The 21,770-nt window shown below is 44.5% G+C and overlaps 1 protein-coding gene across 1 annotated transcript in view; it reads right to left on the bottom strand.

Moving 5' to 3' along the window:
• Positions 1–5,276: 5,276 nt before the first annotated feature.
• igf2bp1 (insulin-like growth factor 2 mRNA binding protein 1) overlaps positions 5,277–21,770 on the bottom strand; it is a 182,911-nt gene continuing 166,417 nt past the window's right edge. Inside the window, exon 15 of the mRNA XM_048560617.2 lies at positions 5,277–12,760. Within this exon, the coding sequence (XP_048416574.1) occupies positions 12,665–12,760 (96 nt within the window). The 3' untranslated portion in view covers positions 5,277–12,664. The remainder of the gene's footprint in view (positions 12,761–21,770) is intronic.

Below are 21,770 nucleotides of genomic sequence, written 5' to 3'. Positions count from 1 at the left end.
CACGTGGTATATGATAGGAACAGTGTCTGTCTGCAGCTACGGCAAGACTGAATTTCAAACAGGAGAAGGAAGAAGCTTGAATTGATGATGTATCATTCACGTCCCTCAGACGATTCAAAGCACGTCCCAACCATCAAAAATGTGTTATTTAAAGATTGTTCCGTCCTGTAATGTGGGAACAAAACAACAAATTTGTACGTAACAGGATCCTACAAGGAACAGTTAATGATGATAGATTAAACTGTTTTAGGTGGCCTGGTTGAATGTTAAATATTAGCTTGGATGTGTCAGCAGTGGTGTTCCACACAGATCAGTGCTGGGTCCACTCTTGTTTGTCATTTATGTAAATGATTTAGATGAGACTGTAGAAGGCATGGTTAGTAAGTATATGGATGATACCAAAATTGGTATAGTGGGCAGTGAGGTAGGTTATCTAAGATTACAAAGAGATCTTGATCAATTGAGTCAATGAGCTGAGTGGCAGATGGAGTTTAATTTGGATAAAATTGGTGAAACAAACAAGGGTGAGACTCATACAATTGAAAGTGAGGTCTTGGATCGTGTTGCAGAACTGAGACTGAGGAGTTCAGGTGCATAATTCTTTGAAGTTTGCATCACATGGTGGTTAAGAAGACAGCACGTTTGCTTTCAATGCTCAGACCCTTGAGTACAAGAGTTGAGGTTGTACAGTATATAAGTGAAGCCTCTTCTGGAGTACTGTGTGCAGTTCTAGCCTCCCTGTTATCGAAAAGATATTATTAAGCGGGAGCAGGTTCAGAAAAACCTGACCAGGATGTTGCTGGGGATGGAGGGCTTGAGTTATATGGACAGACTGGGTAGGCTGGGACATTTTTCACTGGAGCATACAGGTTGGTGGGGGGGTGGTGACCTTCATAAAGGTTTATAAAATCATGAGTGGTATAGATAAGGTGTCTTTTTCCTAGGGTGGTGGATTTCAAGACTAGGGGGTGAAGTTTTAAAGTGAGATGAGAAAGATTTTTCAAAAGTGAGTGGCAGTTCTTTACAGAGTGGTTCACGTGGAATAAACTCTCAGAGGAAATGGTGGGTGTGGGCGCAGTTACAATTTAAAAGACCTTTAGATAAGTACATGTTTAAGAAATATTTGGAGGAATATGGACCAAGTGCAGACAAGTGGATTGAGTTTAGTGCGGGATTATGGTCAGCATGGACTGAAGAGTCTGTTTCCATTCTATGACTAATTTAGGATTAGTCTAGTAGTGTGGGACTTTAGAAAGATAAACGGGAAAGAAGAAGTGAATAGAGAGCAAATTATGCTCAGAGATAGGAGGGAAAGACTGAGGTTTTAGGGCTGTGAGGAGCCAGTTTAAGACAAACGGTCCCTAATGAACAGCTACTATGAGGTTTCAGCAGCTGCCAAAGTTAAGCAGATTGCAGGATGTAGACTGCCCAATGTTATGTCACTGAACAAATGACCTAGTGGCCATGTTAATGACCTGGGGACGTGGGTTAAAATCTCACCAATTTAAATTTGATTAATTCTTTTATTCATTAACAGGAAATAGGGTGTCGCTGGCTGGGCAGCATTTTTTGCTCATCCCTAATTGTCTAGGGGGTAGTTCAGAGTCAACCACATTGCTGTGGGTCTGGAGTCACATGTAAGCCAGACCAGGGTAAGGATGCAGTTTCCTTTCCTAAAGGACATCAGTGAACCAGATGGGTTTATCTGACAATCGACAACAGATGCATGGTCGTCATTAGATTCTTAATAGATTACTTAGTAAATCTGGAACATAAAGCTGGTCTCTGTTTTCAAGGTAACAATAATCAATTATTGTCCACTAATGTCTTTTAGAGAAGGAAGTCTGCTGTCGTTTCCTTGATCAGGCCTATATGAGTCCAGACCCTCAGCAATACGGTTGAACTTGAAATGGGCTTGGAAACTATTCTGCTCAAAGGAACTTGGAGGTGAGCAGCAATTGCTGGCATTAACACTGACATCTGCATCCCATAAAAGAATAAAAAACAATAAGGAAGGACAATACATCGTGTTTAGTCCTTTAACAGGGAAAAGGGGCAAACTGTATGAAATGAACACGGGAAAACATTAACTGAGAGTGAGAGACTGAGAATATGTGTCTGAAATTCAACGAAGGAAATGTACACCATATATACCAGTACAGGAAATAAATTTATTTTGTAATGAAACATTTGAGTATAGCTGTTTGGTGACAAAAAAAAAGGAATTAGTTGGATGAAAATTGAGCCAAGTTGTTGAAATGACGCTTCTTTCAGTCTCTTTAGCGAACTTAACACATTGACTGGCCTCGATAATAAAGAAGCTTCACATAGAAGGGAGAAGTAGAAAAGTTTTCTTTTTAAAAGACGGTCTCAAAAGTAACAGGATTCTATGCACAAACTTAAGCACATCGCACGGTAAAACACAAGTTTTAACAGCAATCAACAAAAAAATGATCAAGAACAGCATTCAAAGAATGGAACTAATAAATGTAATTTCAAAAGGCAGTGTAAGACTGGCAGGGAATTTTACATTTTATTTCTTCCCCCATTTTTAATTCCTTGTTCTATTTACCCAACTCCCTCCCACCCCCGTTCGAACATTTCTTTGGCCCAGGTTCATCTTGATTTTTAATGTAACAATTTCTCAACCAACCAGCTTTCTGCTGGAGCAATGCTAGAATCTACAGGTAGTCCTGCTAAATGTCGTTATTGGCAGATGATCAAACTAAGTAAGAGCTGGGTTAAGGTTGTTACAAAATCTGAACCATGGCCTCCATTCAGTTGTTTGCCTCACTGATACACCTTGTAACATGTTTTCTCTTATCCCATGCTTCTTCATGAGCTCCTACTGCAGATATCACAATTTCTCACCTGTCTTTCATTTCAGTGGCCAAGTCTTGTTGAAGGGACAATATTTCTAAAGTTGATCATATGATCAAAGTTAGCATGTTCTGAAGTTTGGATCTGCTTCTTACAAGGTAAATACAGGAGGCCACCTCTGGACAGCAATAATTGTCAATGTAAGTTGAAAGCCTGACTCCCTGCCTTTAATGCATTTTTATTTCCCAGGCTTTTTAATATGCATTTAAACCAAATTGATGAGCTTGCGTCGTTTAAGACCAACTTTAGCAAAGAGACTGTTGAGGCTTTTCATGCAAATTGTTTACATTTGGAAAATAAGTTTCCAAGACAAAAATTACAATCCCAGGTCAATATTTGGAAAAAAAAACTTAGTCACACGAGGAGGATGAAGAATGTGACTGCCTGCAGTTATTCAGTGTCAAAAAAGCTCTCAGTGATGAGATATGGCAGGAGAGTACATTTCTAACACTACACAATACATTCTGCAGGGCTTGGAAATGCCAATGTTCAAACTGATGCATTAAAAACTGTACATGGCTGGCCAAGACCCAGAGCTGGGGCAAAACTTTGTGAATCTCCCCCGCCCTCATTTTGCCTCCACAAAAAGTGTTTTGCAGAAGAACTTTATATCACAAATTACAATGGGGTGCGAGTCATTTCTGTCCCTGCTTCACTTTAGAAATCTGACCTGCAAAAACAGTGTAAAAACATCTCTCAATGCAGAGGAGGGCTCTATTTTAGACAGTTTGTAATACACGAGGAGTCCTGGGTCATGGTCTTCAACATTTGAATTGGTAACATAAATCAAACTCAGGTTTAAACAAGAAATTGTCAGAGTTACTTCCAAAAGAAATTAATGGGACTGTTTTTAATCCCACCGTGGTTGCCCAATGGGATAGCAGTGAGTAAGGATCACTGACACTGATGCACTTGTGCAGTGTCATGGACTTGATAGGATGGGGAGCTCAGGATTTTGGACCTGCAACCTCAGTCCTGATATTGAGAGAACACGATAATGTGCCCAGCTCAATTCAGAATTCAGGATCATCTTAAGCTTAGATGATCTTGCTGCTGATGTGCACAAAGCTGGAATGGATGCATTGCCTGTGAACAAACAGCTCACTGATTGGTACATAATGTACATTTATAACGCAATGCAAAACACTAGTCTAACAACACCAGATAACTGCACGATTCTGCAAAATATGCAAGTGTTGATCCCCATCTTTGAGTGAAGAATATACTTTTCAAAAATCCAAATCCCCAAACTACAAAGCATTTTTGTACAAATGTATGGTGGTACACTGATGAGGCTTTCTGCATCTAAAGCATAAGGCCAATACACTTTTGTTGCTTGTCTAATAGATGAGCGACAGAAAGAATTCCACACCCGTGAGGTCACAATCTTCAACATGGCCATTGTCTGTTAAAACCAAACACATAAAACAAACCTCTCCCTACCCCATCAGCCTTTGGCAAACCCTTTAGCAATTTTACTCATGGATAAAATTTCATCAGGTTAGCTTCTGGAGTATAGCGTCGCTTGGCAAACAGAAGTGCAATGGGACCCTACACTTCAAAGGGTTTTCTGGAGAGGCATGTGTCACTGTGACAGATTCTGCAGGGTGTGGATCCTTTACAAGGGGAAGCAGCTATTCTTTTGTGACACCTTCTTTAAATTGCAAAGTGCTGGCAGCTAGCAACGACTGTAGCCATAGCAACTCTTACCCAAGTAAGCTCTGCAAGCAACATAAAAACTGCAAAATACTCCCACCAGATTATTTTTAAAATGCTTGACACATTAAACAGCTCAGGTGCCATGCAAGTACAATACTGCACAGGAGGGTGGTCAGCACAACCCCTCTCAAGATGGAGCCTGGGTTCAGGTCATTGTGGGTTAATGCTATTTGACTGCTCCCAGAGCGGTACCCTATCATAACCACACTACAAACCTGCCTTCCCATTCTCACATCTCTATATTGCCTTGTGAACATCTTGCTACCTTAAAGGCCCCATAAAAATTTGAGTTTCTTTTCTTGGAGACCAATGGGTATTCTACAGGGAATTGTCTGCAGGTTAAAGCTCCCCCAGCAACCTCAGCTGGGGAAAATAAAAACTGTACAGTTTGCTTCCTGATGTTTGAAGAAAAAATTTATCTAGTCAAGAACAAGTGTAAGGGAAAAGAAAAATGAAAAAAAAAACACCAATTCACTCAACAAATTCCTATAGTAAAAATCTTTGGGAGGAAAACAAAAGGACTTTAGCCTAAACTACAGAATGTGGAGATGCCACTACCATTTTTTTCGTCCTAATTGCTAAGAGGTAGATGAAAAAAAAATCAAATGGTTATACAGGTCTTGTTCCCCATCCCTCTTCCCCCCCCGCCCTACCCAACCCCCCCTCCCTCCCCCAATTTGAATGCAGAGCAGGTATTGATGAAGCAAACCTGCATGCAAGTACACACCAATGCAAGGTTAGCAAGGTGAAGAAGGAGCTTTGCATCGGAGCAGAGGTAACAGAGTAACTCGTAATTCAGCATTTTGTTTCACGTGGAAAACCTTTTGAGGTAGTTACTGTCTTGGATATACGCGGGTTTATTCCAAGCACCTCAGCACAGTTCAAAAATAGAAACATTGAGGAAAAAAGGCAATGTCCAACTGTCTTATTGGGGGAAGGTGGAGTATTTATTATCTTGCCTCAGTGAAGACTGGTCTATTGCTGGATTCACAACACCCAACGTATCTTTGATAATGGGAACTGCAGATGCTGGAGAATCCAAGATAACAAAGTGTGGAGCTGGATGAACACAGCAGGCCAAGCAGCATCTCTGATGAAGGGTCTAGGCCCGAAACGTCAGCTTTTGTGCCCCTAAGATGCTGCTTGGCCTGCTGTGTTCATCCAGCCCCACATTTTGTTACCCAAAGTATCCTTTGTTGTGCTGAAGATTGCAGCAACGAATCTGCCAGAGTCAATATGATTGGCCTGGTTCACACTGAATTCCACTCTGTGCAAAGTTCACCAGGGGTAATTAGAGTGAGGAATCCTTTGAAATTGGTCTCAAGCTCCTTCCAGAATCTTAAAAATATAACCTCTGATCTATCACTGCTATACAGTAACATTTGCTAGTTAAGTATGGGAATGAATATTGAGCAAGGAGGGGGATTCGATTTTGTCATGATGCTTTTCACAGTCATCAAAGTTCAACTGCATTAGCTGGTTGAACAAGATACTCATAAGTACCAGATCATGGGGATTTGTACCCTAGTGTGAGTCATCAAAAAGTAGAGGTGGGTGATGGCCAAATGCTAATCTAAGCTACCTGGAAGCCAAAGAGTCTTTCATAATAACTACAGTCAACCTCTATGTGATAGTCATGTCGATTACTCCACACAGCAGCTTGTTTAACCTTATTACAGGAGTAGCAGATAGAATCTAAACAGGATCTTTTGGGGCACAGGTGCAAATGGGGCAGCAGCTTGTATAAGGATCCTTCAAAACTATTACAGCAAGAAGGTCCTTGGGAAGCCCAAGGTGGACCTCTGACTTTAAATGTTCCATGTTTCATTCCCATGGAGGAAATGCCAACCATACACACTTCAGATTAGGAAATCGAGATCTGCAGCCTGTGGATAAACTGAGGCTTAAAAGTTAACAGCTGAACCCATATTAACCACATCATTTGGACATTGCCTTTTAACAAAACCAAGCTGGCAATTCTTAGTTGATATGTCATATATTCTTGCTTTAAATTGGCCCAATTCTGTGGATAATTATGAAATTTTACAATTTGGAGTTAAACTCTGGTGCCACTCAAAGGCCAGGCCACAAGTTGGATAATCAACTTTTAATTGCCCTCCAAACAGCCCGACAAGTGATTTTATTTTTAAACAAATGCTCCGTGTAAACTCATTCTTTTCTTTAAGCTCAAATTGAAGTATTTAGAATCTTAAACTCTGTCCTGCCATAGAAAATGTCTCCTGCTTGTTATGATCTGGTTGTCTTCCTGTTTAAAATAATCTGTGCCAGAGTGAACATCTTATTTAAGAACCCTAATTTAGTTTCACTCTCTGCACTGCTCACTGCCACCATCTAACTAACCCATAAACTCACCGCTGGTTGTTTTGGTGCTAAATGAAGTGAGCAAACCTGGCCTTCAAGAGGCTGTTCATTTAGTGGTTTTAAAGAGTTTGAAAAAGAGATGTTTGTGCTACAAAAATATTCATGGGGGGCTGAATGGAGCAGTGCTTTGAAACACAGGCCATTTATTCCATACATAGACAAAATCAGAGCCCTACAGCCAATAAAGTTATGGCCTTCTGGCTGGACAACATGCAATCAGAGGTTTTGCTCCAGTCAACACTCAGATTTAAGCAACACTTAGGATTTAAGTTAAGCTCATCAGAACTGGTTCAGGTGTCTGAATGGTTCCGTTTCACACTATGGAGGTCTATGGCATGATTGGCCTGCTTTGCAGACTCAATTGACCCATCTTAAACCTGTAACTGTTCACACGAAATCTGTAATGATAAATCAAACCTCTGTTTGGTATCTAAGGCTCTCCAGTGGGAATTAACATGCACTTTGATGTGTCCATTAGCCAATCTCATACAAACTCTAAGCTCTAATCAACATGTGAAGCCAAACTTTGGCATAAAACTTTATCACAGACCACTACTTTCAAAGTAATTTCACTTTATGACATAAAGGTCAATCTAGCTCTGTCTTTCTTTCCTATTGTCTGTTACAGATGCTCAAAGTACAATGGGAAAGATTACAAAGGCTACAAATTGGAAATTCAAAGCAGAAACGTAGGGCAAGCCCACAGATGGATAAATAACTTAATAAGGATCTTTCAACAGAACTGGGAATGAGAAATGGACAAGGTTTCCAAGACATAAACCCTTGTCCTTATAGAAATCTAATCTACTTCCCTGGTGTACTTCACTATGCAAAACATTAAGCTGTACATTTTTCTAGTTGGCTGCTGAAATTCTGCCTTATATTTCTAAAATTTTCCATCTGCATTGGAGGTTTGTAATTTGCACTTGCCCCTAAAGCAAACTGACCTACAATAATGTTTCCAACAGAACTTTGTTGACCTTTAAATTTATTAATTTCCTGAACTTCATTAAAGCTTCCTAATATTATGGTTCTTCAAAAATGCATTTTCCAAAAAAGAAATTTTCTAACTCAGTTTCTCCATCAAGTTCTGCTCTTGTTTCAGTTTAACATGGAGCTCTGTGGGAGGAGACATTCAGACCCTAGTATCCAGGCAGACAGTGTCTATGGCAGGACTGTCAATAGCTGTAAGCAATCCACCACTGTAAGTGTCAATTGCCTGCACTGTAGCTTCAAGATATAAAAAGGCTCAAACAGGTGTCGGTGAGATGATGCTTGCTGTAGGGTCAAAAAAAAAGGCCGAAGTCTGAATAGGCTGTTTCACGATTTAAGCAAATAAAAGGGAGGGTTGTATAGAGGACAATGCCTTAACCTGAAAACAAAATACAGCAATGGTTGAATGGGCGTTGCACAAATGCAGCCACTTTCAGAATCTAGTCTTTGCTCCCACATGAAGTATTTAACAAAAGCAGGTGGCATGTGCAAAAAACTTGGATTTTTTTCCCAGATTATTATGCAAAGAAATAAACTTGAAAGCACTTTTATTTTAAAGAGACTGGATGCATGTACAAACACAGCTATGTGTGTATGTGTCGAGGTCATTTTGGGCAGGGAGCTGGGTTGTAGGCATCAGTAAAGACTTGAGGATCTGCAACCTGGATGGGATAGGGAAGACAGCCCAAGCTCATAAAAAAGGCATAATAATTAAACTTATCTTCCAAGTGTGGTCCAGTTGTTTATTTTTGTTTATGGGGCAAAGAATCACTGCCAATGCCAGCATGTATTACCCATTCGCACTTTCCCTCAAGAGAAGTTTATCTCACTGTTTTAACACTTCACCCTCACCAGGAGCTGCAACTGAGACTTTACAGGCATGCAGCCGGTTGTTCTCGAATTAATATTCCTTGTGAACATAAAGATGGCAATAGTGATGCAGAAGGTCATATGCTCCAAACTTTTATTCTTCTGCTGCAGTAAGGCCCTTAACAGCTGCTGTCCTACATTGCCCTTTCCCTTTGTTTTGGAATTATCTATTTAAGTTTAAGTTTAGAGGAAAGCTTCACCACTTGGTGATTTACAACAAATTGTTTCATTTGCATTCTCACAATTGGGGAAAACTGACTGGAAGATTAGAAAATAAGAGATAACTTGCAAGAAGCACTAGGAATTTTTGTTTTTGAGATAACCCTTTTAACCAGAAGTTCAAAGCATAAAGTGTGGAGCTTCAAATAATGAAGCTCTGAAAGTTTCCAGCTTTGAAGCTTTGTGTTAGAAATAAATACATTGAGAAGAATAATGGCAGGTGAAGTGAGGAACGGGAAGTAAAAGATATATATATTAAGTGACAAAAGACACAAATCCCACTCATATATTCTGCTGTGTTAAGATGCTAGTTGTGTGCTCAGCAAGTCACAACAAGAGCAATAATAGAGCAGGGATGAAGACAGAATTAGGGAGATTGAAGTTAAGGCTGCAGAATTACTAATCTAGGGCTTGCAGAGGTCAAACAGCCCTATTTTAAACGTATGCATGTTTCACAGAAATAGAAAGGTATATTTTCAGACTAATACAATTTTGAGGCTATACTCTCATTAAAATGTGGATAGAAGAAATAATCATGAAAAGCATTGTGTGCAGAGATAAGATCTTTCACACATTACAGGGATATTAGTTGTTTATATTGAAAGTAGGTAACACAACATCAGTGACAAAACCTAAAGAATCTGGGTAAGTGTAGGAAATCCAAGCTTTTTACACAGCACTAACTGAAAAAAAACATTAGATGTGATTTTCAATATCTAAAAATAAAAAGATGTGGCATTTAGCCACATCATCACAACAGCCTTTAAGTACACAAAAATGCAAATTGTTCCCAATGTGGCACCTCTGTACCTCAGATCTGAGGCAATTGCTGCAATTTTCAAATCTTTTTTAATTATTTAAACACTTCCAATGACTAGAAGCAGGGGCAAAACTAACAGCCCACTCCACGCATTTCCCGGCTGTTGTACGTAACTCAGCAAATTTTACTTTCTTTTATTAAAAAAATAAAATATTCAAGACTATCAGCTTTATAAGTATATAAAATACCAGCAAGCAAAAAAGGAACAAATGTTGAGGTACTAAACGCCTGAGGTAGTCTAGTAAAAGCACACAGTAATGCCCTGGGCCATCACTGGTGAATATACTTCCTTCGGTGTTCCTTAGCAGTGTCATGTTTTCTCTTTCTCTCTCAATTTTATTTTTCACAACTCAATTAATTTAAAAAAAATCTTTCCTAGAAAAGGGACTGGACCAGATATCAAAGTTGTTTATCTTTCTCTCTTTCAATGTTTCACTTATTTTTAATCTCGTTCAGTTAATACCATACTCCTCACATGTGGGACTCTTAGTTTCATTCCACTTTCTTTCCTTACTACAAATTCCAGGTTTGAAAAAAAAGACAAGATAAAATCAAGACAGATTTGTGTCCACAACACAAAGTTCCGATTGTAACTCTGTCTGACACAAGAAGATGACATGTTTTATTGTGGAAAAAACACCACACTAAAATCTTGGCCACTTGGAAGGAATTAATTCATAAGTTTAGCTCAAGAAAGCGGAATAAATTTTAAGTTAATACCACACATGGTTGGCATTACCTTATCATCACAGTTCATTTAAGTTTTGGCAAGAATACACAATTTTCTAGTGTTTTAACACTGTGGAAGGCTTAGTATAAAAGAATAAAATTAGACAAATCAAGAATCAGTTTAGCTCAAATGAAGGCTGCTTTTTCTCTCTGCATCCCAATTTTATTCCACAGATTTTGCCCATCACAAAAATATACTCAGCAATGAGCAAAGCTCAACTAGCTCATGGTATCCTACCAATTGATTGGTGGTACAGGCAGAGGAAGAAGAATGCAATGTACCTTTGTGTGCATTGTGGCCTAATCCCAAAACCCCTTTTACAGACTGTTGAACAATAATTATCTGTAGAAAGTATTTGTGAAGATTGTGTCCTTAATAATTTCCCAACATTTTTTAGAAGATTCCATTGAAGTCAAACATTTACAATGGGCATAAAGCAGGGTAGTTCTCTCGAAACTTTATTGGGTTTTCTTTTAAAATGAGATTCCAGAGTTACACTCAATGAAAAATCAACTCCACTCCGGCTGAAACACAGTAGGGCCTTAATTTTCCATTCACAGGATGTAGCTAGCAGTGTACACTGGATGACACTCAGACTAACCATCTACCTCCTAACTCAGCTAGTAGTCCTGGAACTGGCACAGAAAGCAACCTTACAGACGCTTCCTTAGATCTAGTGGTATACTGTTCGAATTAAAATTAAAGCCAAAATACTGAAGTTCAATTCTTGGAATCTTTTTGATATGGACAACAAGCCATTAAGAACTCGTAAACAGCTCTGCAATGTTCATCACATTCACCTTCCAAAGCCATTCCAAATTTTTGCTTGTTCTGCTGCTCCTTATCCCACGCATTATGCATCTTGCTATAAAGATTTGACCTCAATGAAACTTTTATCTATTGTGAGAATATTTCTATTCAGCTTCGAAGATCCATAAACAAGATTTTACTTGTGTTTCTCTCTTATAATGTGTCTACAACCCACAATCTAATGGCACCTGACATAGACAAGTTTATATTATTCCTACACTGAGTCGTGTGGCTTTTAAAAATATGTGAATGCTATTTTAACCATCAGTGTGTTTCACACCTTTCAATTTAGTGAAAATTAATCAAATGCTTTGGGGTCATGACTTAAAGATTATGGAAAGTCATTAAATTTGCTTCAATTACTGACTACCCTAATAAAAAATATACCGACCTGCATTCAGTGACAAAGCTAGAAGTCTACAACTATATCTAACCGGATAGATCTGATGGCCATTACTTGCTCTCTGACAGCTATGAGGTAGATTGCCTACGTGAACGACTTGTCGCTGGATGTTATGTTTTTCTCTTGACTTCCCACATCCCATAATCGGACTTGCCTTTTGTTCATCATTGATGAGTAACGGAATACTTTTACTTTGGAATCCACTTTTGCTGTTGTCCATAGTCCACAAACCCAACCATATTTACCACATCACCTTGTCGATAACCTGGCCAGCATTTCATGTCTCCCTGAAACCAACCATCGGAAATAGAGTGAAAGTATCATGATGGACTTTAGGAAGGGCAGGAGAGAAGAATCCACTCATTGTAGAGGGATCAAATTGGGAGGATCCTTCTCAAAAAGTTGCTAATATAGTCATTCTACCATGAATAACAGCAACTTGTCATCAGAAAAAAGTCACAAACCCAAAATTGGTAGGAATCAATTTGTAACAGAATGACCAGTATAGATCTAATTGGAAAGGGGTTCCAGATCTATACAAGTAACAGCTTCTCCAATCTCCCAGATGACATATTGTCAATATCTAGAGAGCATGTTTGGCCTGGTCCCCACATGGAACTGAGGTTTTGCTACTCTAAATTTTTCTTTACATAGTTCAAGTAGAGAAAAAAAGTCTTAAATTACACCAAATTATGCCTATTATTATAACTTCTTTCGACAATGTTTACTTAGCCTTCCACAGTTTAAAAAGTGAACAAAAAGTTGATCTAAACACAGCCACTCTTTGGCCTGGCATCTGTCTTCATTGTTGGGACGTGTCTGGCATATTTTGGTGTTTTCACTTCCTCCGAGGCTGGGACTGGTTGCTTTGCACCTTCTGCTGTTGCTGATGTTTGACTTGAGCTAATATTTCCCTGATCTTTCTCTGTGCTAGCTGTGAGGCAAACAGACAGATCAATTTTGTATTTAAGATTTAAGTTAGGGGAATTAATAAACACAAAACTTTGTCAGGGGTTCAATAGTGGGGCGAGTGTTAAAGAAAAGCGCACTCCTGTTAAATTTCAATCATTATATCTAATAATCTGGTTAATATATTAATCAACTCATGTCATAATAAGGGCTGAAATTTGGATACAAATACAGTCTCAACCATTTAAATTGGAGACATTTAACACAGACTGGTCACTTATATTGACCAGAGAAAGTAATCCCAATACTTGTTTGCAATAAGATAACAAAGTGTGGAGCCGGATGAACACAGCAGACCAAGCAGCATCTCAGGAGCACAAAAGCTGACGTTTCGGGCCTAGACCCTTCATCAGAGAGGTCTGGGCCCGAAACGTCAGCTTTTGTGCTCCTGAGATGCTGCTTGTCCTGCTGTGTTCATCCAGCTCCACACTTTGTTATCTTGGATTCTCCAGTATCTGCAGTCCCCATTATCTCTGGTCACTTGTTTGCATTAACGTCAGCGAGATTTGAGAAGATTTGTAGCTCAGGTTGAGGTTCTGGATGTGAGTTTGCTCACTGAGCTGGAAGGTTAGTTTTTAGACGTTTCGTCACCATTCTAGGTAACATCATCAGTGAGCCTCCGACGAAGCGCTGGTGTTATGTCCCGCTTTCTATTTATCTGTTTAGGTATCCTTGGGTTGGTGATGTCATTTCCTGCGTTGGTGAAGTCATTTCCCGTTCTTTTTCTCAGGGGATGGTAGATTGGCGCCAAATCAATGTGTTTGTTGATGGAGTTCCGGTTGGAATGCCATGCTTCTAGGAATTCTCGTGCGTGTCTCTGTTTGGCTTGTCCTAGGATGGATGTGTTGTCCCAATCAAAGTGGTGTCCTTCCTCATCTGTATGTAAGGATACGAGTGATAGTGGGTCATGTCAGAAATGTCTTTGATGTAGGGGAGAGTGGTTATGGTTTCTGGGCTCGTTTTGTCTGTTTGTTTGGGTTTGTTGCTGAGAAATCGGCGGACTGTGTTCATAGGGTACCCAATGACTGCCAGACTACCCGGACCTCTTGGCATCAGGGTGGCCCACAAACCCACCAACACACTAAAACAGCAGCTCATGAACTTAAAAGACCCTAAACAGACAACAAGCAACACGAACGTCATTTACAAAATACCTTGCAAGAACTGTGACAAACACTACATTGGACAAACAGGCAGAAAGCTAGCCACCAGGATACATGAACATCAACTAGCCACAAAACGACATGACCCACTATCACTCGTATCCTTACATACAGATGAGGAAGGACACCACTTTGATTGGGACAACACATCCATCCTAGGACAAGCCAAACAGAGACACGCACGAGAATTCCTAGAAGCATGGCATTCCAACTGGAACTCCATCAACAAACACATTGATGGAGCCAATCTACCATCCTCTGAGAAAAAGAACAGGAAATGAAATCACCAACCCGAGGAAACCGAAACAGATAAATAGAAAGTGGGACATAACACCAGCGCTTCGTCAGAGGCTCACTGATGATGTTACCTAGAATGGTGATGAAACATCTGGGAACAAACCTTATAGCTCAGTGAACCAGCTCACATCTCGAACACAATAAAGACCCACTCTCTTGTGGACCGAGAGGAGGAGAGCGCTGTCTTGGAGGTGAAAGGAGGACGTCGGGTTGGCTGTGCACCCTTGCAACCGGTGGATCTTAATGCTGGCTTCGGCCTGACGCTGGTTCAAGGGAGCAGCCAACCTGCAACGATGGCTGCGGCAAGTGCTCGTGCTCCAGGTCAGGGGGTCCGGAACACCATCCGTGTTTCCGTAAAGAAGGTGGATGAAGGGGCACCTGTGGACCGCACCTTCTTCGTGAAGAGGGTCCTGTTGGACTGTTGTGGGTTCGCTGCTGCGGACATTTACTGTCTGCAGGATTTCCCCGGAGGAGGTTTTTACGAAGTGACCTTCAGGAGTGCCAAGCTTTGCGAGCGCTTCCTGGAGGTTTTCAAGGAGAAAGGAGGTGAGGGCCCCCTCTCTGTATTGACTGCTGTCCCGCTGTTTGTGATGCCAGCGCAGAGGAGCCGTATGGTGACTGTACATATGTACAACCCACATGTGCCAGCAGTTGATGTCCTGACCTTCCTCGGAAGGTACGTGAAGGTGGAAGGGGACCTAACTGACATCATGGACCCCTTTGGCATCTGGACCAGTAAGAGGCAGGTCAAGGTGACGCTGAGGATGGGCGCGGACGGGAATGTTGTACACCCACCGTCCAGCTTCGCGATCGGCGGGAGCAAGGGCTACCTGACCTATGCAGGGCAACCTAAAGTCTGCCATGCCTGTGGTAGGTCAGGTCACGTGGCGGCCGACTGCAAAGCCAACATCTGCAGGAACTGCAGGGAGAAGGGACACCTTGCAAAGGATTGCCCACAAGAGAAAAGCTGCGACCTTTGCGGGGAAGCGGGCCACCTCTATAGGGCATGCCCGCAGCGGGGGACCACCTACGCCCAGGTCGCTGGCAGGGGCAATGCGGGGCCAGCGCCCCCGGAGGAGAGGAAGGCACCAGGGCCCAGCAAGGACCCCACTAATGAGCAGGAGGGCCAGGTCATGCAGGAGGGCCCAGCCCCGCAGGATGGGCCCGAGGCCAGCAAAGCACCCCTGCAGGCTCCGCTCCCCCCCCGACAACCCGGAGTCGATGGAGGCGGCGACAGGCGACCCAGGGGAGTGGACAACGGTCCGGAAAGCAAGGAGGAAGGTGCGTCGACAGGCCCAGGAGCCGCAACCATCAGGCGGGAAGAGGCAGCTACGGGGGGGCGCTATAAGAGCTCCTCTGACAAGGGGGATTCGGAGAGGGCCCGCCCCGAAGCAGAAGTTAAAGATCTCGAGAGAGAAGGAAAGCAGCACCCCGCTTCCAGGTGACGGGAGGCGTCCTGAGGCTCCCTCCGACACCCAATCAAGTGCCGCTGGGGCACTGGAGGGCCCCCCGGAACTTCCAGGCGGGAAGGAGGAAACAGCGCGTCCCCAGCCTGACCCGGAGCTGGACCTTCCTGCCTCCGCACCCCTGACGGGGGGATGCCACCCGGAAGGCAGCACGCACGGTTTCCTGAGTCCGGAGAGCGTCCAGCAGTTAGCCCGGGCAATGGGCATGAAGGGACAGATGGAGGGGCTGGACCTTGGACTTGGGGAGGGTACTGCGGTCACTGCCCACAATGGGGGTACGGGTTGCAAGCATCAATGTGCGCAGCGTCAGGTCCACCGCAAGATGTGTGTCCACGTTGGCCTACCTGACCCCCATCGAGGCGGACCTCCTGTTTCTGCAGGAGTGCGGGATACCGCACCTCGGCAGGTACGGGAAATGGTCCGGCGCCTGGACCTGTGGGCCTTCGATCTGGTCGGGGGGTAACGACTGTCTGTCCTCGGGCCTGGCTATTCTGCTGCAGGGGCGCAACTTCACCATCTCTCAAGTTCAGGAGGTGGTGGGGGGGTGCCTCCTAGTGGCTGACGTCACCTACAGGAACGGTCCCCTGAGGCTGATCACCGTGTACACCCCAGCGGTATGGAGTGAGCGGTTGGCCGTCCTGCAGCGGCTTCCACCCCTGCTGGCTACGTCCAGGCCGATCCTTCTAGGCGGAGACTTCAACTGCATCATCGATGCAGATGGAAGATCCGGCATGGGGACATCGGTTGGGGGGAGTCAACTGGACGTCACGTCCAGATTCCTGATGGGCACGGTGAAGGACGCCAAGCTGCTCGACGTCTTCAGCACCCCTGCAGACGGAGCGCAGCGGAGGTACACCTGGTCGCGGCCAGACGGGTCTATCCGCTCAAGAATAGACTTCCTGTTTATGTCACGGGCGTTCTCGGTCAGGTCCACCAGCGTCGAGCCGGTGTTCTTCTCTGACCACTGCCTCCTGCTGGCCGACTGTCACTTACAGGACGACCAGCCGGCTGGCAAGGGGACGTGGAAGCTCAACACGACTCTGTTGACCCCAGAGAACGTCGAGGAGCTTAAGAGGGAGTACGCCGGGTGGAGAACCGTGAAACCCCTCTTTGAGTCTCCAGGCGACTGGTGGGAGACGGTGAAGGAGAACATCAAGAGGTTCTTTGTCCTCAAGGGTGTTCAGAAGGCGAGAGAGAGGCGGGGAAAGCTGTCGCGACTCCAGAAAAGGGTGCAGAACCTGCTCCTTCTGCAGTCGATGGGGGTCGATGTCACGGAGGACCTCCGCAAGGTGACAGGCCAGCAAGCCTCGCTCTTCGCCGTGGAGGCCTCCCGGATAATCTTCCGGTCCAGGGTCTGCTCCGTGGAGCAGGACGGGACGTGCTCACGTTTCTTCTTTCAGAAGGTGCACAAAGAGAGCTCTGTGCTTAGCCGGCTGAAGGAGGACAACGGCTCGGTGACGTCGTCTCGCCCGACATTTTGAGGATCAGCAGATCCTTCTATGCCGGACTGTACGACACGAAGCCCACGGACAGCACAGCCTCCGAGTCGTTCCTGTCATTTATCATGGAGCTCTTAGACGACGGCATGAGAGAGTGGGAGGACCGGCCGATATCCCTGGACGAGCTGACCAGAGCCCACAAGTCCTTGGAGAGGAATAGGACTCCCGGAAGCGACGGCTTACCGGTCGAGCTGTATTCCGCTCTGTGGGGCCTGGTCGGCCGGGACCTGCTGGAGGTGTACAATAGTGCGCTTCGGGCAGGGGAAATGTGCAAGTCCATGAGGAAGGGCATCATCACCCTCATTTACAAGAGGAAGGGGGAGAGGGAAGAAATTAAGAATTGGCGTCCCATTTCACTTTTGAACGTGGACTACAAAATCCTGGCCAAGGTCATAGCCAACCGGGTCAGGTCTGTCCTGGAGTCAGTGATTCACCCTGACCAAACCTGTGCTGTGCCGGGCAGGAAGATCTCTGAAAGCCTCGCGCTCATCAGGGATACGATCGCCTACTTACAGGACAGGCGGGTGGACACCTGCCTCGTCAGCCTGGACCAGGAGAAGGCCTTTGACAGGGTCTCTCATGCTTACATGAGGGACGTCCTATCCAAATTGGGGTTCGGGGAGGGCATCCACAATTGGATCCGGCTGCTCTACGCCAACATCGTTAGCGCAGTCTCGATCAACGGGTGGGAATCAGACAGTTTTCCTGTTAGATCTGGAGTCAGGCAGGGCTGCCCGCGCTCTCCTGCCTTGTTCGTGTGCTGTGTGGAGCCCTTTGCCGCCTCCATCAGGAAGGACGTGAGCCTGAAGGGTGTGACTATCCCAGGCAGCGGAGGCCTTCAGGTCAAGACCTCCCTGTACATGGACGATGTCGCCGTCTTCTGCACCGATCGTCGGTCGGTGAGTAGACCATTGGATATCTGCGGCCAGTTTGAACTGGCCTCGGGTGCCAAAGTCAATAGGGGTAAGAGCGAGGTCATGTTCTTCGGGAACTGGGACGACCGCTCCTTCATCCCCTTCACCGTCAGGACAGACTACCTGAAGGTGCTGGGTGTTTGGTTTGGTGGAGCTGGGGCGTGCACTAAGACTTGGGAGGAGCGTATCACCAAATTGAAGCAGAAGCTGGGCAGGTGGATGCTCCGGTCCCTCTCCATCGCAGGTAAGAACCTGGTTGTCAGGTGCGAGGGGCTTTCGGTACTGTTGTATGTGGCGCAGGCCTGGCCTATTCCCTGGACCTGCGCCGCTGCAGTCACCCGGGCCATCTTCCACTTCATTTGGGGGTCGAGGATGGACCGGGTCCGCAGGGACACCATGTACAAAGACCTGGAAAATGGGGGAAAGGGCGTACCGAACGCCACCCTCGCCCTGACGGCTACCTTTGTGAGTGGCTGCATCAAGCTGTGCGTAGATCCTCAGTACGCAAACACCAAGTGTCACTACTTACTGAGGTTCTACCTGTCCCTGGTGTTGTGAAGGATGGGCCTGGCCTCGTTGCCGCGGAACGCTCCGAGTAGTTGGACCGTTCCGTACCACCTGTCCTTCGTGGAGAAATTTTTGAAGGGAAACACCTTTGACCACAAGGCCGTCAGGCAGTGGTCAGCACATAGTATCCTCGGGACCCTTCGGGAAAAGGAGAGGGTGGATCCCGTCGTGTGGTTCCCCCCGCAGACTGCCAAAGTCGTTTGGCAGAATGCCTCATTGCCAGAACTTTCAAACAAGCACAAGGACATTGCTTGGCTGGCGGTGAGAGGGGCTCTGCCAGTGAGATCCTTTATGCATGCCCGGAATCTCTGCGCCACCGCACGCTGCCCTCGAGGTGGCTGCGGGGCGGAACGAGACTGTCAATCACCTCCTTCTGGAGTGTGCCTACGCGCAGGAGGTCTGGAGGGGGATGCAGTGGTATTTGTCGAGGTTCGTCCCGAGCAGCTCCGTGACGCAGGACTCCGTGCTCTACCAGCTGTTTCCGGGGACGCACACCGAGACCAACATCAACTGCGCCTGGAGGACCATCAATGCGGTGAAAGACGCTCTTTGGTCTGCCCGCAACTTGCTGGTCTGCCAGCTGAAAGAACTGACCCCGACTGAGTGTTGCAGACTGGCGCACTCCAAGGTCCAGGGCTACGTGCTGAGGGATGCGCTAAAGCTTGGGGCAGCCGCCGCCAAGGCGCGGTGGGGAAAGACCACCGTATGAAACCCCTCGTCCAGAAAAGGGAAAAGAATCCTATCTGGTAACTGGGCCCAGCTGGCGCCTTCCCCAACTGGTCAGGGGGCCAACGGGGACTGTGCGGGGTGACGACTGCCGGGGTATTTTCTTTGCTTTGTTTTTTTTCCTTCTTTGTTTTTTTCCCTTTAGTTGGTGTACGTACCCCCTGGGTAACCCGGAGCGGCTTGCATGACTGGGTAGGTGTGTAAATATGTTTTATTTTTTGTACATCTTATGAATAAAGTATATTTTTTCAAATAAAAAAAAGGTGACGAAACGTCTGAAAACTAACCTTCCAGCTCAGCGAGCAAACTCACATTCAGCATTAATATCGATTTGAAAAGTTGCTAGTTTTAAATTTAGAACATATTTCAAGTAGAAAATTAATGTTTGCTCACTACATAAACGCAGGGAAATCTATTTCTTTAGATATATTGAAGCCAAACTAAAACTGGGCTTGGCTCAATGAAGTTATTGCAGAAACATCAATGCTGCAATTTTGTTGTCGTCGTTAGTACATTCAAGGATGGCTAAGAACTGACAGTAACATTACACCTTGCACAACAATACTAGACTTTAATTCTCATAAAAAGTCTTAATTCAACAATATGCTAAATTATTTTGAAAATGTTTTTTAATGATAATAATTTAATGAACATAACTATTGCTTATAGCAAGTAAATCAAGTTTGGACACAAATGCCTGCTACAGACTCTGCAAGCTGTGTCTTTTATTTTAACACTCTGCGGGGGAGTAATAATATAGATTTCACAAATTCTAGGGCCACATAACTTGGGAAGTGTTTCAGGGTGTTTCAGACCAAGAAAACAATTCTTATTTACTTCAATCAATACAAAACTTCTCAACACATCAGGTAGAGAGGGGACATCCCTATTTCCCATTATAGACCTAAAGAAACTTGGTTTTGAACCTGTGGTTATGTTCCTGAGCATTAATCCTGCTACATTCCACACCAACTAATGGGCAATGGAGCCCCTCATTTCAGAATCCTATGCTTAGCAGTATGTGGCCCAAACTTTAATGTTTTCCTCTCTCAGTAGAAGTTTCCTCTTGAATTGCAGAATCTGTAGAATGGCAGCAGTCCATTTGATTCCATACCAACCGTCTGAAGAACATCCCACCCAGACCCAAGACCCCTGCCCATCTCTGTGATCCCGCATTTCCCATGGCTAATCTACCCAGCCTGCACATCTCTGCGCGCTAGGGGCAATTTAGCACAGCCCGTCCACCTAACCTGCATATCTTTGGACCGTGGGAGGAAACCAGACCACACCCACGCAGACACAGGGAGAATGTGCAAATTCCACACAGTCGCCCGAGAATGGAACTGAACCTGAGTCCCTGGTGCTGCGAGGCTGCAGTGTTAACCACTAAGCCACCATGCTGCCCTCCTGACCTGAGTATTTTCTATTCTCACTTCAGATTTCTAGCATTTGCTCATGTATTAGTTCCCCAGGCCAACAGTACTGTGGAACAAAGTTTTCCAGACCTTTCAAAGATCAGCTTTTAGAACAATGAGCTAAATGATATCCTTTAGTGCGGGAGATTGTTCTGGGTTTAAAAGTCTGCAAGTGCCATTTTACTTTGGTGAATGAAGCAGTTTAAATTTCAATTTCTGACAAAAGGTAAAACATGTACAAATTTGCTGTTGTTATAATGTGTGATGATTCCCGTTACCAATTGCTCCCTGGTGAGTTTAGATCTTTTTGTACTGATAGAAAAATGGATATGGAGTAAATCGGAACTGCTTTCTTGTTTGGAGGATGGAACTAAAACATTTCAGAAGTGCATGGCCCTGGAATTTGTGCAATCTATGTATTTATATCACCGACTCAGTATTTTCTGAGGACAGTCTGCCATACATTGTTTCGCTTGAGCATCACTCACAAAGTAAAACTGTGAGGAGAATAGTGGAGCCCAAATTCCTGCCATTTAAAATCAACAGGATCCTTTGCGACTCTCAACCATTGCTACCTGATTGTGCTTTGTGTAGAGCCAGGATACAAAAGCAATGGGACTAAGCTTAGAGAAGTAGTGTCGTGTCAAAAGGATGTCATTATGAACATTTTTTCATTCCTTGGTTTGGCCTCAACTGGAGTATTGTGTCCTATTCTTGGCACTGCACATTAAAAAGATGTGAAGGCATTACAGAGAGTGAAGAAACGACTTAGGAAAATGGTTCCAGAGATGAAGAGCTTCAGTTACATGGATATATTACAGAAGCAGGGGCTGCTCTGTTCAAAGGAGTGATTTGGTGGACATTTTCAAAATTAGAAGGCATAGCCTAATTAGGGACAGTCAGCATGGCTTTGTGCAGGGCAGATCGT

Source organism: Stegostoma tigrinum, chromosome 31, assembly GCF_030684315.1.
Source record: "Stegostoma tigrinum isolate sSteTig4 chromosome 31, sSteTig4.hap1, whole genome shotgun sequence".
In the NCBI taxonomy this organism is placed as follows: domain Eukaryota; kingdom Metazoa; phylum Chordata; class Chondrichthyes; order Orectolobiformes; family Stegostomatidae; genus Stegostoma; species Stegostoma tigrinum.
This window is presented reverse-complemented; position numbering and strand designations above follow the sequence as displayed.